This window comes from Takifugu rubripes, chromosome 5 (assembly GCF_901000725.2).
Source record: "Takifugu rubripes chromosome 5, fTakRub1.2, whole genome shotgun sequence".
NCBI lineage: Eukaryota > Metazoa > Chordata > Actinopteri > Tetraodontiformes > Tetraodontidae > Takifugu > Takifugu rubripes.
Window position 1 is genome coordinate 7874860 of NC_042289.1, and position 16363 is coordinate 7891222.

At 48.9% G+C, this 16363-nt stretch overlaps 1 protein-coding gene across 1 annotated transcript; it reads right to left on the minus strand.

Moving 5' to 3' along the window:
- Positions 1 to 5107: 5107 nt before the first annotated feature.
- Positions 5108 to 14001, minus strand: gpr139 (G protein-coupled receptor 139). Its single transcript, XM_003964625.3, has 2 exons — positions 13473 to 14001; positions 5108 to 7108 (listed from the first exon to the last, which is right to left on the minus strand). Exons 1-2 carry the CDS (start codon positions 13618 to 13620, stop codon positions 6123 to 6125), a joined length of 1134 nt encoding a protein of 377 aa, XP_003964674.2. The 5' UTR covers positions 13621 to 14001; the 3' UTR covers positions 5108 to 6122.
- Positions 14002 to 16363: the final 2362 nt, after the last annotated feature.

Sequence of the window (16363 nt, forward strand, 5' to 3'; positions counted from 1 at the left end):
TTTGAGGCACCTTTGCTGGGGCGTGACCTGGGGAGCCCCCTGGATGGATGGCGGAGGCAACATGGCGCCGCTAGAGCTCCTCCGTCTCATTAAACCTGCGGCCATCCTTTTGTATTCCCCATCACTCCACAATGTGTCCCCGGGGAAGCCGCGGAGAATGTCCTCTGTCCACGTGCAGTGGCTTTATTGTCAGCTGCTGGGCCCGCTCATTAAACCTCTCTTGATTGCCTCGTGTAGAGGTTAGCAGTCCGCACGGCAGCGCTCGTCTGTGCAGGGCGTTTTATGAGGGGTGTCGGCAGAGCGCCACGCCGGGGAATATCGGCTCAGGCTGCAGTGATGAGCTGTCATTAGTGAAATGTGCATAATTGTGTCGTCACACAAACCCGCCCACGGACTCACGCCTGCTGTCGTCGCCACAGGTCTCTGTCTGTGCGTGTGGTTGTTTGATATCGCTCTTTTTTTGTAGTTTTTTAAACGTTCCGACCACTCTGAATTAAACACTGCTCCAACATCAATGCGCCGCAGTTAGCAAGATGAAAGCAAACGGGGGCCGCATGCTGGGTGATACATTAAACAGGGGTGTGATGAAAGAGGGATTAGCATTGATTCATCACCGCTGCTTATCACAGGGAAGCCTTGAATGCTACAAGGAGCCACTTTGCAATTGTCAGGAGAGGACAACAGCAGCTTTGTTTGTGGAAATAGAAGCAAAACCACATGTTAAATACATTAGGGATTAAAATAAAACCCCATCAAACTGGAGATCTTAATTTAAATGTAATCCTAGATGGGTATTTCTTCAAAGTAAACAAGAAATCAGCCTTTGTAGGATGGGTCTCACTTTTAGTTAACTGTTTTATCAAGCGTTGAGCTACTAAACAGCTGAACAGATTCCTCCCGTTTATGTAACCCCAACACGTTCTCTTCTCTCGGTCGTACACAGCAGATTACAAACAAAACGGCACGAGAGGACTGTGACATTGATGTTAGCAGGTAGCAGCAAATGAGCCCCCCCACTGCCCTGGTTGTTGCCATAGAAGGTAATAATACATAGAACTGGATGCAATCTGCAGGAAATCATCCATATTAGCTTTTTAGTTCCAAAAAAACAATGTGAAACTTCAAACGCGATGAACATCTCAATCAAAAGGCCATCAAGAAACACGTAATGTGATGTTGCAGCAGCACTTCCAGCTCTTCACGGGGGTTTGGGTGTAAATATTGATATTGATTTATTTACAATCCTAAATTTCTCCACAGTATCACAAGCTTCTGGGCGACACCTCGATAAACGACGGCTCTGTTTTGTAAATCGCTCTTCGCCCTGAGAATCCCAACTTCATAAATTACAGTTTACATGAAAACAACAAGCTGGTAACAACCAGAAACACAGAGGATTTGTTTTGTGTCAAAGTACAAAGCACCCTGAAACTGGACAAATCACTGTGGGGGCCATTGTTTTGGTTTTCATTCACTAATTGTATAGCCTTAACATGAAAAGCTTTAGATTTACCTTTATCTTAAATTCCATTCAGACCCCACATATTCAGTAAGGCGCACGCATGCACGCACGCACGCACGCACGCACGCACGCACGCACGCACACACACACACACACACACACACACACACACACACACACACACACCTGTTTTCTGCTGCTGGTCTGTCCTCGACTCACTGTATAGGCTTCCCATGAGTGACAGTTCAGGGCTGAGAGCCCATTCATCAGCTCGTCCTTGTTTCAGGGTGCGTGTAAGAGGACGATCTACTGAAAAGGAAGCCATATCTCTATAACCCACGCGGAGACAGTCGTCCTTTTGTCCAGCCTGTAAATCAGGTGCTGTTGCAGGAAAATATCAGTTGACAGTGAGTCACATTTAGAGTGTGGATGTGAGATGGTAATCGACCTGCGAGCCCCGGGCCACGATAACTCGTTGACTGCTAGCATGAGCAAGCGTCGCTGGTGCTGGACGTAACCAGGAAATGCGATGACCATCTCTTGTCTTACGACATTGGACACGCACACCTACGCAGATCTCCCACCGTGCAATTATCACCCGGGCTGTTACAGCTGAGCTGCTGCTATGGAGCAACAAATCCCCCATTGTCTGCGCGCCGCGCCGCGTATCCACCTGAATTATGACCAACTGTTATCACGCTGTAACACACCCACGCAGCAACGTCCTCTATGGACACGTCCCGCGCTGTCGTACAAGCTCTGGAGTCTGTTATAGACACGAGAAGGTTATTGCTCATTGTCATAATTTCATCATTCTCATTTTTCTGCTCTTCACAAGGCCAAGGCCGCAGGGTTCGGAGGGAGATTTCTGCACTTCTGTGGTGAAAGAGCTTCCTGCAATAAAGTCTGACAGCTTTGTTTTCTTAATCATGACTTCAAAGTCAAAAAAAGACAATTACCTTCTTTTCTTGAGTGTGTTGATTGGTGTGTGTCTTGGAACACTTGTGTCCCACAGTGATAGAAAAACAAACGCACGTGTGTGTGTGTGTGCGTGCGCGTGTGCGTGTGTGTGTGTGTGTGTGTGTGTGTGTGAGACATAGAATCAGCAATGCTGAGGCCGTTCTTAAATTCTTTATTGAAAAATATTGGTAAAGTCAACACTTCTCTGGAAACTTTCTCACAACACAGCAACACACACTTTAAATAGAGTCAGAACACTCATGAGTACTGTAGGGACAGAACAGTTGTATGCAAGCCTAAAATCACTCCAGGACAGTCAAAAGAAACCACAGGTCTAAGCCACGGCCATGGAGAAAGGTCGAAGATCGCATCAAAAAGTGTCATCGTGTAAAAAAACAAACAAACAAACAAAACCTACAATCACAATCAGAAAATACCAACAAGAAGCATCAGCTTTACATTCTGTGGAATAATACTGTACTGTCTTCATCACGACTGAGTATAAATACATATTTCGCACATCGCTATTGCACAAGCACTTTTTAAAGCTTAGTTCTGTCTAAGATAGATGTACACACGCTTTTGCACCAGCACACGCTGAACCGAGCATGCCAGGAAAACATCATCTACTCCTCTGATTGATGTATTTTTGCTTATCTTTTTAATATCAGGTAGAGAAAAAAATATAGCTGCTAGGGGATTTTTTTTGCTAATATTTTCTTGGCATCGCCTCCCCCCCCCACAACCCCCCTGCTGCTCCCTCCCACCTCACACGGGAGACAAAGCGACACCTGCGTGTGGCACTCTTTCAAGCCCCGCCGCGCCTCTTCGGCTTCCCAACATGTCGGCCCATTTTCCCCGAAGGCCGCGGGAACAAGGCGCCCGTTTTAGCGCGAATGCCACATTAACGCGGCCGAGAAACGGAAAATGAAGGTCACAGCAGCATTGATCTGACACGAGCTCAAATTATTTCGCTTTCCTAATGGTGACAGGCTGATCATTAGGCCTCCCTGATTAAGGTTAAAGTACATGTTTCAGTGCCGTTACGCTACATCCTGGTGGACGTGGATATACTGGGGAGAGTGCACGGCTGAGTCATTACTGGGTATTGACCTTTCGGCTCAACCACATAATGCTCAGCTCACAGTCTATAAATGCAAGGATCAATCCTCCTGATGAGAAATACTTGTGTGATTTGCACAAATTAACTATAAGGGAGAACCTTTACAATTAAGTTGATGGAAAATGGAAACGGAGGGCGAGGTGTCCCTCAATTTAGAAGAGATGGTTGAAAGTGGGAAGTTCCTCGAATTCAAGTCACTTTTGACTGAGCAGTGAATGGAAGAGACCGATGTAACATGTGCAAAACCCAACTTTCTATCCTGGCATTGACCTGACCGAGAACTCCAGCAGAACAGACTGAGGATGATTCTAAATTACGCTGACACACTTTATTCTGTCTTTAAATATCATATTTTAATGGATTTGACATACTTTTCTCCTGCAGTACCTATGACGGACCGCCCACTTAAATGGGTCTGGTTTTGGTTAGCATCTACATTAGCTTTGCTAGTTAGCAACATTACAAAGATCTTTTCTGACTCACTGACTGCAGATAAAGTCACACATGAGCATTAACTGATGGGTTTGTTCAACCAGAGCTGAGCTACTGTGATTTTAGCCTGTAGTTGTGTGTATCGGTGGTGATGGCTCTGTTCATTCCACAGCAGGCACATTTTTATGCGCCAAAAACCACATTTTTGTTCTCACTCTTGAAAAAAAGGGGGTTCAGGGCACTTCTGTAGACCTCCTCCGTGTCAGTTTTTTAAAGTAATAGATTTTAAGATGCTCGGAGGATCATCAAAATGAGTGATCAGACCACTCGATCTGTATGTGCTGCTGATGTTCACGAGATCGGCAAAAATGTGCCATTCCAGTGTTTCTCCAGTGAAAGAAACACGTTTTTTTTTATATTTCTGGCTGAACCACCTTGACGGCAGTTATTGATTCTGCCTTCTTTTTTTTTTACATGGAAGCAGAAAGTCCAATGTAATCCAAATACAAAAGCAGAAAATATGCATGAACATGCGCAAATGTTTTCTGTGATCTCGTCTTATAAAGGACCCTGTGATTAAACTGAGCTGCTGTGTCACCGTGTCCCTGTATCTCGGCAAAACTGGTGAAATGTTGAGTAAAACGACGCCATAAAGGCAGCACCCGTAGCCCGGACTCACAGCGGCGGGTGCTTTTTATCACCCCAGATGCCTCCGCGAGGGTTCAAAGGTCGTGACTTGACAGACGCCTGGAATGTCCCCAGATTTAAAAACCTTATCCATTAAAAATAAAACCACCTGGCGCGTCTGAGCCGGGCGGGTATTAACAGGAAAATCTGCCCTCTGGCACATCTCCATTCTTGCCGGATAGATGAACACGGCTAATGCCCCGAGGTGTCCCCAGGATGGATACGCATTGATCTCACTGTGCTCTATCTGCCGCCAGTACAGTGCACGTGCATGTGCGTGTGTTCACATTTATGGATTGTTAAAGGGCAGGATTCAGACTTGACAGACACGGCTTTGTTGTAGTGCAGAAACTGTCGGCCCTGAGACCTGAACGCACCGCTGCACCATGGGACTGAAGGGGAGGGGGGGGGGGGGGGGGGGGGGGGGGGGGGGGGGGGGGGCATGATTTCTCCCTGTTGTCGCACGTGCCCTCGTAGGTCCGAAGGCTTTGAAGATAAGCTGAGTTACATTTATTACATTCACCCAGATAGAAGCTAAGAGTAAGTCATTAAGAGCCATTAATATTTCATTGAGGACTATCTAATTGGAGAAATGTCCTCATCCTAAAACTGGAAATGGGATTTCTAGAGTAATGACAACTCAGATATCTTCGTGCGTTTACTTTTTTGACTTCTGTTTTGCAAAGCTAACGGTAACAGTCAAGTCTAGCACTGATAAATATGGAAAAAAAAGCAGCGTGTCTACTTGTCCTAACACAACCTGTGAGCTTGAAAGCGTCACCTTCCATAGCCAGTGCCGACGTGTGGGTGACCTGCACTGCTAGGCTGATCGAAGCGCACACAAAAAAAAGTTAGCATGCCTTTGAGAGTCTGCTGTCTGTTAAACGGGACATGACACAGCGCTTTCATGCTTGAGAGAGAGGCAGCAGAAACGCCGCCAGCTTCTGCCCGAGCTTCAACGCTGTGTGTCCCGACCCAACTGGATTTTTGACTCAGAGAAATGACCTTGGATGGGCAAAGGTGCCGCCGTCCCTTTTGCTTTTTACCGCGGCGAGAAGCGCCCGTAAAGAAACCAATAAATGCGACCGTTTGCCGCTTGCTCGTACAGTAAAGTCGCCGCTTTTTCCTCCCGCGCTGTGACAAATGGTGCCTCTGAGACCGAATTTGCTCTATCGAGCAGCCAGCCGCTCGCAGCTGTTCCCTTTTTGCATGGAGGAAATAATCAGTAAACGTTGGACGCTGTCTGCGCCTCGTGAATGCTGTGAATTCATGCTGTTTGCTTTTCCACCTCGCCAGGTTACCACTTTATCTCTCTGAGCTAGAAAAATGGTCACCTCTGCACTCTTGTAGGTGTGTTGACATTTTCAAGCCTCAAAGAGTCCCATGCGGGAAAAACCGGTCACCAAGGTGACAAAGCCCAACTATGTCCCTCAACAAGCGAGGGTGGGGGCAGGGGGCTCAGGAGGAAATGCAGATGGGCTTCCCGTTTTTATCGTACTGGTACACCAACATCTTGATGCAGTGGGAGTTAGCTGGTGAGATCCAGGGGCTGCTGGTGATGGAAAAGTTGTGGCTGGCGTAGAACGGCTGCGGCTGCTTCCTGCAGTGGACCAGAGCTCGCAGCACGTTGGCCGCCATGCCCCGGAAACGCTTGCTGATGAAGCAGTAGAGGAAGAAGTTGACGCCCGTGTTGAGCAACGCCAGCATGTTCGCCAGATCGGTGAGGATGTGGAGCAGCCGCCCGGCGCCTTGCGAGGCCGGCGGAGGGGAGTAGAAGTGGTAGAGGATCATGAGGGTGCGCGGCGCCCACAGGACGGCAAAAATGGAGGTGATGGCGAGGAGGATGGCGGTGGTTTTGCCGGTGGAATAGCCGCGCAGGCGGAAGCAGCTGCGGCGTCTGCGGAGCTTGTGCACGATGACGGCATTGAGGGAAAAGAAGACGGTGCACGGGAGGAAGTAGACGGTGATGCAATGAGCCCACACGAGGATCTGCTGGGCAACAGTCCTCCGGTTGCCTCCGCCTGCGCCCCCTCCACCTTCGCCCGTGCCCGGGAGGCTGTGCCACAGCTCGGGCCACCAGTAATAAGGCGCCGCAGACAGCAAACACCCGATGTACACCACGAATATCACTTTACGCGTGCGGGCTGGGTACGACACCGTGTGATAGCGCAGCGGGTGGCAAACGGCGATGTAGCGGTCGATGGTCAGGGGCACCGTGATCCAGATGGAGGTGTGGATGGAGGAAAATTCCAGCACCTGCACGGCGCTGTTTAAGGACGGGGGCAGCGGGGTGGCCAGGATGAAATCCTCCAAGATGAAGTCCACGAAAACGATGAGGAGCAGGACGAGGATGTCGGCAGCCGCCAGGGCCAGGAGATAGTTGTAGGAGGACTTCTGACGACGCATCACCAGCTGGGACAGGATGATCACCGTCAGGATGTTAGCTGCAGGAGGAAGGGGGGGGACGAGGGAGCAAAGATTGATGGAAAAAAAATAGGTAGAGGAAATGGGAAAAGGATTGGAAAGGAAACGAAGTAAGGAAGGGAACAGGTAGGGCAGGGAGGAGGAGAGAAAAGATGAGTGTTTGCTAGGAGAGAATTGAAAAGAGGCAACGTAAAATAGAGTCTGAGGCTATTGGGGTGTATATTAAAGTCAGTGTAATACACACGCACACACACACACACACAGAATACCAAAATGCTGGAGGTTTGATAGTGCACAACACATCATAGCAGGTGAACTGCTGCAGTGTTATTGCTTAAAATGATAAATAAGTAAAATCACATTCGGTTCAACTTCTGAATTCGATTCAATCTGTGAACATCTCTGTGTTTACTGCCCCGATCGCCCCCCCCCCCCCCCCCCCCTACACACATCTGCAGCACCTGACTCTGCCGTTGGCAAGATGATTACCTGTAATAAAGAGTAAAGCCTTGACAACACCACAAGGGCAGCGTGCAGCATTACAGCCTCTGTAGGGCTTTTTTATCTCCCCAGGTTCTCCTGCATCCCTCAAGCTATTCAGCTTTGAAAACAAAGCACAAGGACACCCCGGTCTCTCCCCGTCTGCTTCTCGTTTCAACCCAATGCTGCAGTATCATGTCCTCCGTCATCTAATGGGATGTTTCTCTCATCTGCTTCTCCTCATTTACTCCAACTCTTTCACAGGGCAGTTAAAAATCCCAAGAGATGCACTAATATGTGTCATAAAACTTGTGCAGACACACGCACGCACACACACGCACACACACACACACACGCACACACACACACACTCACACGCACACACACACACACACACAAAGCTCTGGACGTGATTTATCCCATCGCTGCCAAAGCATGGCCTCCGTGCAGCTGCACCAGACGGCCCTGCGCAGCTTTATGCCTGTCACGTGGAACTGCAGTCAGGCAAAAATTGAACCGAACAAGCTTCTTTAACATCTCTTTTTCCTGTTCCCTCCTGTTCCCCGTCTGCGCCGTCCTCTGCTGTCAAGTGGTCACGCTTTCCCGGTTAACTGTCATCATCTGTGCCAGGTTAGTTCCAAGTGGTGCGAAGGCGTCTTGCAACAGGGGTCTGAAGAGAACCCGGCCGAGACAGTTAGCTGGTATAGACGCCCCGCTGCACACGGTCGTTTCAGGCTTTACAAAGGAAGGCGCTTGGTTTAAAGGAGGGTTTACGATGCATATCTGCATAAAGAGGAGAATCCTTTTATTAATTTTCAAACATGCTTGGATGTGAGGTAACCCCTTTTACCACTGCGGCACAGTCCCCCTCTCAGCTCATAAAATTCAAAGGTTGGCCACGAGGAGCCGAGACTCTACATTTCCAAACTGGGACTCTAGATGGCTGTCTGGCATCTGGTGGTCTTCGGGATTCGTGTGCAGCCAAAGCCGGTTCACCCCTGTACCAGCAGCTTTACCTCCTTTGTAAGGGTGACACACACACACACACACACACACGCACGCACACACACACACACACACACACACACACACACACACACACACACACACACACACACACACACACACACACACTGACAGTTTCTCCCATCAGCTTGATTTGTACAGTATATTTCTGGACTGGTGGGAAATCAGAGTAAAGTGAGAAACCCACTTGCTATGAGACCACTCTGCTCTGTGAAACTCTACACCACTGTATTTATTTATCAGTGCAGAAAAGTGTGAGCACTCACTTAAGGAGACACACAAGTGTAATCTTGTTCAGGCGACGCGAGATGATGTGGTCATGCTGCGAGCCATGTTTTTTTTAGTTGCAATCATATGGCATCTGTTTCAAGATGCCTCTGACACTGATTTGCATTCGTGCGTGTGTGTGTGTGTGTGTGTGTGTGTGCGTGGTCTGTGGCTCTGTCCCCTTTGCAGTAATAGATCTAGAATTGGATTAAGTATGGCAGCTATGAGTCTGGTACATCACACTTCACAGCCTCAACCACTATCAGCTGATTACAAATTACATAGACGGCTCCAGATAATGACTAAAGATGTCCTTGCCAGCCTGAAGGATGTGGACCGACACGCACCCACACACACACACACACATACATACACACACACACAGCTGCATATGCACCTTAAAGCATGTCTGCATGCATCCACATGTTCCAATTTATTAAAATGTCATCTATCAATATCAATAAACGAGAGAAGTCAGAGCACTTTAGGGTTCCATGTGTGAATGTTCAGGTACACGTGCGGGGTGGGGGGGTGGGGGGAGGGGGTGGGGTTACATAACACTCTTATCTTGAGTCTTGAGCTGCTGAGTTCTCCAAGATCAGAGAAATGTATCAATTTTATGCACAACCTTGTGCTGTTTTGAGAAATTGGTTCTGAAACACAACTATATCAGACCAATTTCTGCAGGACCTGCGCCTGAACCTACCTCACTCAGATGCACGTGCAGGTTGATATTGAACTCAGACTTGTGTAACACTAAAAGCCCCCATCAGTTGCCTTAAAGCTGCCTTTGACAACATCCAGTGCATGTGGAGCATGTGCCACTTCTCACCTGGCTTATCTAAAAGGGGGTGGGGGGGGGCACAGCAGCAGCGGCAGCAGTTTGCTCGCAGGAAAAGTCCTCATCTCCTCTATAGCCTCATTTTCTCTATTGCACCTCTCTCTTTGTACATCGAGCTTAAAAGAGGGGGCAACAGGAGATGGAAGCGGTGAGGTGTTGACTGTCACCAGTTCAGTATTATTCTGTTTGTGCTCCCCAGTGAGATGGGCCCTCTACAGACAAACAAAAGGCATCTGTGGCGAGCTTGACATTTCCATTTAGCTCTGTAGCCAGGCTGCACTGGCTCACCCATTCATTTGGAAGTCCAGGGAGGTGGGGGGCAGGGATCTTTGCTTGTCATTCTGCCGGTATGAGATGGCACAATCCGGGTTGAAGTCTCTGCGGGGACTGATAAATTGGGAGGATGCACGCTCACGCACGCGACACATGGGATAAAAGCATGACAAAAACCACACAAAGGTGCCCAAAATCCAGTGGTTCGTGTCTGGACTTTACAGGTGTCCAGGAAAAGGTGAATGGAACCGCATTTCCTGTTTGCAGGGAAAAGCATTCCCCAACTGAGAGGGGATGAGGAAGAGAATTGCTAATGAGCGAGTGTGCATGTTGCTTTGCACAGGTGACCTCTTCTGTCTGCACGTGGAGCGCTGCTTTTTTTCATGTCTCGGTCCCCCCGTTGCTCCCCTGACTAAAAGAGCGTCATCGTCTTGTTTAGCAGGAAGGCAGAAGTCACGGTGTGCCGCCCGAGGTGTGTAATGAGGCTGACTCATCCCGTCTCCAAAAGGACACGTTCAGAAGCCCATGTGCCTTTTAACCCCTACAAACCGGTGCCAACACCTGATAAGCTCATCAGCCTTTCGCACGCTGGCCCCTCACATGGGCCTAATATAAACACACTGAGCGCTGCATCAGGAAAACTGTCCCCCTGGAAGAGCGGAATAGATGTAGTGGTTGCAATTAAGGTTTTATTATCATTATTTCATCAGGAAATTGAAGTCTGGTAGGCAGGGTGTAGGAAACTGTGGCCGTAGTAAAGGTTATAGAAAAAAGACAGGGGGGGGGGGACAGATTGGGAGCTGGAGAACACAAATCTGGTAGGAGGGGAGGGAAGAGCAGGGGAAAGCAGAGAGGGTGCATATGAAAGCCTGCTTCAAAGGTCACTATCACTTTGTTCCCTGTTGTGTCTGTTAAGAGCACATTTACACTTCCGAGTTAAATCTGTGCCAGCGGACCCGCAAGAGAGGCGTCTTTGAGTGGCAGCGAAGTGGACCACAGTAGCTGAGATAGAGCCACCTTCACAAAGGAAGGAAGGAAGGAAGGAAGGAAGGACAGAAGGAAGGAAGGAAGGAAGGACGGAAGGGATGTTTTTTTGTTGATGATATTGATGTGACTGCAGCGCTCTGACTCCACAGCCGAGCCACCAGCGGGTTTTAGGAGGTTTTATTTGCTGAAAGACGACAGGTGAAAGTCGGGACTGGGAGAGCAGGATGTCCAGGCTGTGCCGCTCGTCCTCGGATTGATGTGCCACTGATGCAGAGCAACATGCGGGGATTTGTGTTTGCAGTGTTTTCAGCAGCCCTACAGTCACCTGGTCAAACAAAATCAGCTCTGTCGCTGCATCAACAACACCACCTCCCTCGCCTGTCACATCTGTCCTCCCCTCCTCCTCCTCCCCCTCCCCCTCCCCCTCCTCCCCCACAGCAGGTTGGAGACAAACCAGGCCCAGGGCTTCGTTTAATTCTGCGTCTTCTCCTGCTTGCGTGTGTTTTGGTTTGTTTTTCTCCTCTTCCCCCCTCTATCCTGAAGTTAGAGTTATGGGTTCGCTCAAAATAAAATAAAAAAAATGGCAGATTGACAGAGCTGTCGTCCAAACTGAAAATTAATGGGGCAGAACTCTTCATTAAAAACTGACTGACTGGCGTCGACAGCCTTGTAGAGGTGGGGCGGTTGTTAGCAACAAACATCTCTGACCTTTCTCCCACGAGGTGGCTAGATGAGCGGGAGTGGGAGGAGACGTCTCCGAAGTGGGAGCAGCGACACGGGATTGACGCTCCATTACCAGGAAAAACACACGACATGTTGCACAGGCATGTCAGAGTACACCCCCCCCCCCCCCCCCCCCCATCCTTCCTCTAAACACACTGTTGCCGTCACGTATTCAACGCTCCTCACTTCTGCCTGTGTTGACACCAGAGCAGAGGCGTGGACGTCCCTCTTTCCTGAGTCGATGACAGAGTTCCTCACAGATTTTTTTTTTTGGGTTCGGTTGAAAGACAAAAACATCAGTGTTTAGATTTGACGTTGTCACGATGTCCCCTCTCACACCACAGCGGTAATACCCCACAAGAAGAAGAAAAACGATTAATTTCTGTATATGACACTGTGTAGTGATTTTAAAACAGCCTTTTGGGGTATTTTTAAAATGGTGGTGAATGGGTAGGGGGGTGGGGTCAGACGTTGGCTTCTACTGTCATCAATCTCCGTCCCTCTCTGCACCCCTGCTCTTCTGGATGTCCTTGTCCACCTCACACTTCAGTCTCGCCCCTGTCGATCCCGAGCAGACGCCTCTTCACTTTGCCTGGGTCAAACACTAATCATGTCCCACCACTCGATCCGCGCGGTCCCCCCTTTTTTCATCATCTCGCCGTCAATGCGAAAAGGTCAAAGCGAGAGATGCAGAAAGGTCAGAGGCAGCGAGAGTCGCACGGAGGGCGCTCTGTCGCCGCTAACTAATGGAAACCCGGATTGCAATCAAGGTAACAGTCTGGGATCTGGTCGGGGAATGTGAAAGACGTCTGAGTTTGTAGGTGGGGGCGACTGATCAAGCTGCTACGGCTCATGAAACATTCATGATGTAGCTTGACTGAAATAAGCCGTGCCAGTCCGACTTTACAGCTGCAAAGTGTCAGAGGCCCCCGACAGCTACTGTAAGGCTGCGCCGGCGGCCAGGTTGTCGGCGCACGGTGACTGAGCGAAAGACATCGGATGTGTTCATCAGCGGCGGCCCAAGCGGCAGAATGGCATCGAATTTAAGCAGGAACTCAAACGAGGGCAGGGACATTCACCGATCAGCAGGACGGACTTTCTACTTTGACTGGAACCGTGGGGCTCCCGCAGGGGGGGTTCGGAACAGCGGGGGTGAAGGGGCGTAGAGCCGAGGAGCAAACCAAAAATGACTATTTTACTGAATGCCCTCAGCAGACATGAGCGTCATTCATCATCTGACCTCCTCTTACGTCTCTGACACAGAATCGCACACCCATTTACATGATCAAGACACTTTGCCCCCCTGTGTGAGACCAGGTCCATAGATCACGCAGTGGGACGGAGGTAATAAATGGCGTTGGCGTGACTGTGAATGGACCGATGTTGAGGACGCCATCTGGAATTGTCATTCATTAATCACTTGTCCCAGAGGTCAAGTGTACGTTCTCATCCACGTAAGCTCCAGAGGAAGACATCCACAGATCTGCCCTTTTTGTTCGGAAGCTACCTGAGGATTTCAAAAGTGAAGAGACGAGTGTTCAGTCAAACTACAGCGATTGATCGCCCCAAGGTCAGAATGACAAACCAAGTGTGTGTGTGTGTGTGTGTGTGTGTGTTTGCAGACCCCAATACTCGGGAGCAGCTGTGTGTGACACGCACTCTCACTCAAACCCGCAGACGAGTGCACAACATATCAAGGCGCAAACTCTCCGTCAACTCCGTCGATATGAGCTCCGAGCACACGGGCAGGCGAGTGATTAGCGTGATTAACCAAATACATCACTCACCCGGGAGGCCGAGGCACAGCAAAGCACTGTAGTAGATAACGGGCAGTGGTCCGAGAGGGCATCCCTGGGTCGCCTCGGAGGGATGCTGTCCCGTGCTCCAGCTGCTCTCGTTCGGGAGAAGCGCGGAAAAAATGTGGCTGTGTTCCATGGCCACTTCCTCGTCCTCTTCCTCAGCTGAGCTCGGTGTCAAGAAGCCTGGCGGTCACACCGGCGAGCCTTCCGGACGCCGTCTTTTGAGAGAGAGTGTGCGCTCCGTCCTTGGGTGCCAATCAGCATGAGTGTGTGTAAGGCTGCGTGAGTTTGCACGAGACGGCGAAGGCGAGTGTGCGAGAAGGAGGAGAAAAGGAATGGAAGGGGGAGACGGAGCTTGTGGTGTTGGTGGTGGTGGGGTGGGGGGGGGGCAGCAGACAGATGAACGGTGTTAGTAGGTGACGGAGAGGAAGAGGAGGTGAGAGGAGCGGAGTGAGGTGAGCGTGAAAGGTAGAAGTGGAGAGGTGGAGGATGCCGCCTGAGTGTGAGAGGGAAAAAGGGGAGGTGAGAGCGCAGTGGTAGGAGGAGGAGGAGGAGGAGGAGGGCGAGAGGGAGGGGAAGAAAGAAGGTAGATGCAGAGCAAGGGCATGCTGGAGAGCAGAGAGTGAGGGAGAGAGGCGGAGGAGGAACCCGTCTGCATCCGAGGCATCGGAGTCGAGAACGGGGGGGGGGGGGGGGGGACAGATGTGACGGATCAGAGAAGACAAAGAAGACCTCAGTGGGCCGTCAGAGGCACGTCTGTCATCATTTATCGGCAAAAATCGGAACAAGAGTCCAGCCTCCCATTTGCATATAATTAACATCCCATGCAGCATGTGTGTGTGTGTGTGTGTGTGTGTGTGTGTGTGTGTGTGTGTGTGTGTGTGTGTGTGCACGCACTTGCGTGTGGAGGTGCGAGCGAGGGTTGAGAATCTGTCACTTGGTGTGAACTGAGTCTCCATCGAAAACCTGCTAATGAGAAGAGAAAAATCTTCCATCGCCTTCATCACGACTGCAGCCGACAGGCGCAGCTGTTGAAGATGAAAACCTAGTTTGGGTTGAATAAACGCATATATGAAAATAGATCGTTTCCAGTACTTTAAACACTGGATTAGAATATTTCTGCAAACTGTCACAGAGGACGCAAACACCACCGTTAAAAAGTCTGTGTTTTATGTGGACCGCTGGTCCCAGCAAGGTGTGTTTATTCTCCACAAGTGACACACTTGCTGCTAATATATGTGTGTGCAGTCACATCATTAGGGATGACCGGCATGATTAAGATACACTCAATAATTACCCATAAATACAGACAAGTCAAAGAAAATGAAGGCTTAATGAGTGAGTTTAGGAGCAGGAGCGGGGCTGCCAGATGACATCGCAGTTCCTGTTCATTCGCCGTTCTGTCACACCACAGTGGAGATATTGATGACTGGCTTTTTATGTAATAATCTGTTTATCCCATAGTCTCAGATCATAGAAATTACTCCACATATGGGTAAACTTCCTAGCAATACTCAATACACACACACACACACACACACACACACACACACACACACACACACACACACACACACACACACACACACACACACACACACATCCTCATATTCTATCTGTTATATTATATTCTATTTTTGTGGGGACTGTCATAGACAAAACACATAAGCCAGCTCGCTACTACTCAAGATGTAGCTAATACATGGAAATACAAACACACACACACACACAGACACACACACACACACACACACACACACACAAAGATAATGGCGTCAATTTGCATTTTCAGCCTTCACTCATGCACTTTAATTAACATTGTAGGGTGGCATAATTTATAAGAATTATGTGGTGATCATTTTAATTTAAAAGATAAACATAGCAGGCAGTAGCAGCGTAGTAAATTTGCACCGTGCTGGTGAAGGATTTATCATTCTCAAAGCCACATTGTACTCCTGAAATTAGGATTCATAAAGATGAAATCCATCATTGAAAGACAGCGATGTTTTAAAGTGGAGCAGAGAAATGGGTCACTGGGCGCTTTGACACCTTAGTGTGTCTCAAACGTGCCCCCCAACCAGCAGCACCAGTTCAACTGCCTGTTACTTTTCCAACATTTCCAACGGCAATTAAGAGTGAGGCCCTGGGTTCGCTGACAAACCTGTGTTGCACTGGCTGTTTGATTATAGTTCTGTTTGATTGAATCTATGTATCTCTGTCACCTAGCAACAGCAGCCTTCATCCACCCTTACTCATCATATGTGAAGAGTTATTATTTCCTCCATGAACTACATCAACTACATAGAGCACTTTTACACAACATTGACTCATAAATCGGAATCCATGTACAGTACATTAATTGACTATTACATAACTTTGTTACGTATCAATAATAGATGTGTGCTTAAATCATCTGCTTTTTATTTATTTATTTTAACTCTAGCCTGCCTGTTATTAGCTACTACAACAGCCTGGCCGTTTCCAGGATGATATATGTGAAGAAAACAGATGCTGGAGCAGTTTGGTCAGGAGTCTAATGAAACATCAAGCCCATTTAGAGTTCTATCAGCTGTCTGTGTGCCTCCTGAGCACGAAACTGTGCCTGAGCCAATGCACGCAGATATAAACAGACATTTCCAAGCTCAGCTCTTCTGTCTGAGTAAGATGTAGCATCATTTTAGAGGCAGCGCATGAGGCCGTGGCCTCTCTGGGGCAGACAAGATTGAAGAGCTTCATACGGACAAAGAGAGAAAAGATGAGGGTTGTTTGTTTTTTTGTGGGTCAGGGCGCTTGAGGAAAGTACGGAGCAAACAAACTGAATCAGGACCCTATTAAAAACCTTTAGAGCTTCAATCATAGCATCTCAAACCTTTGCCATC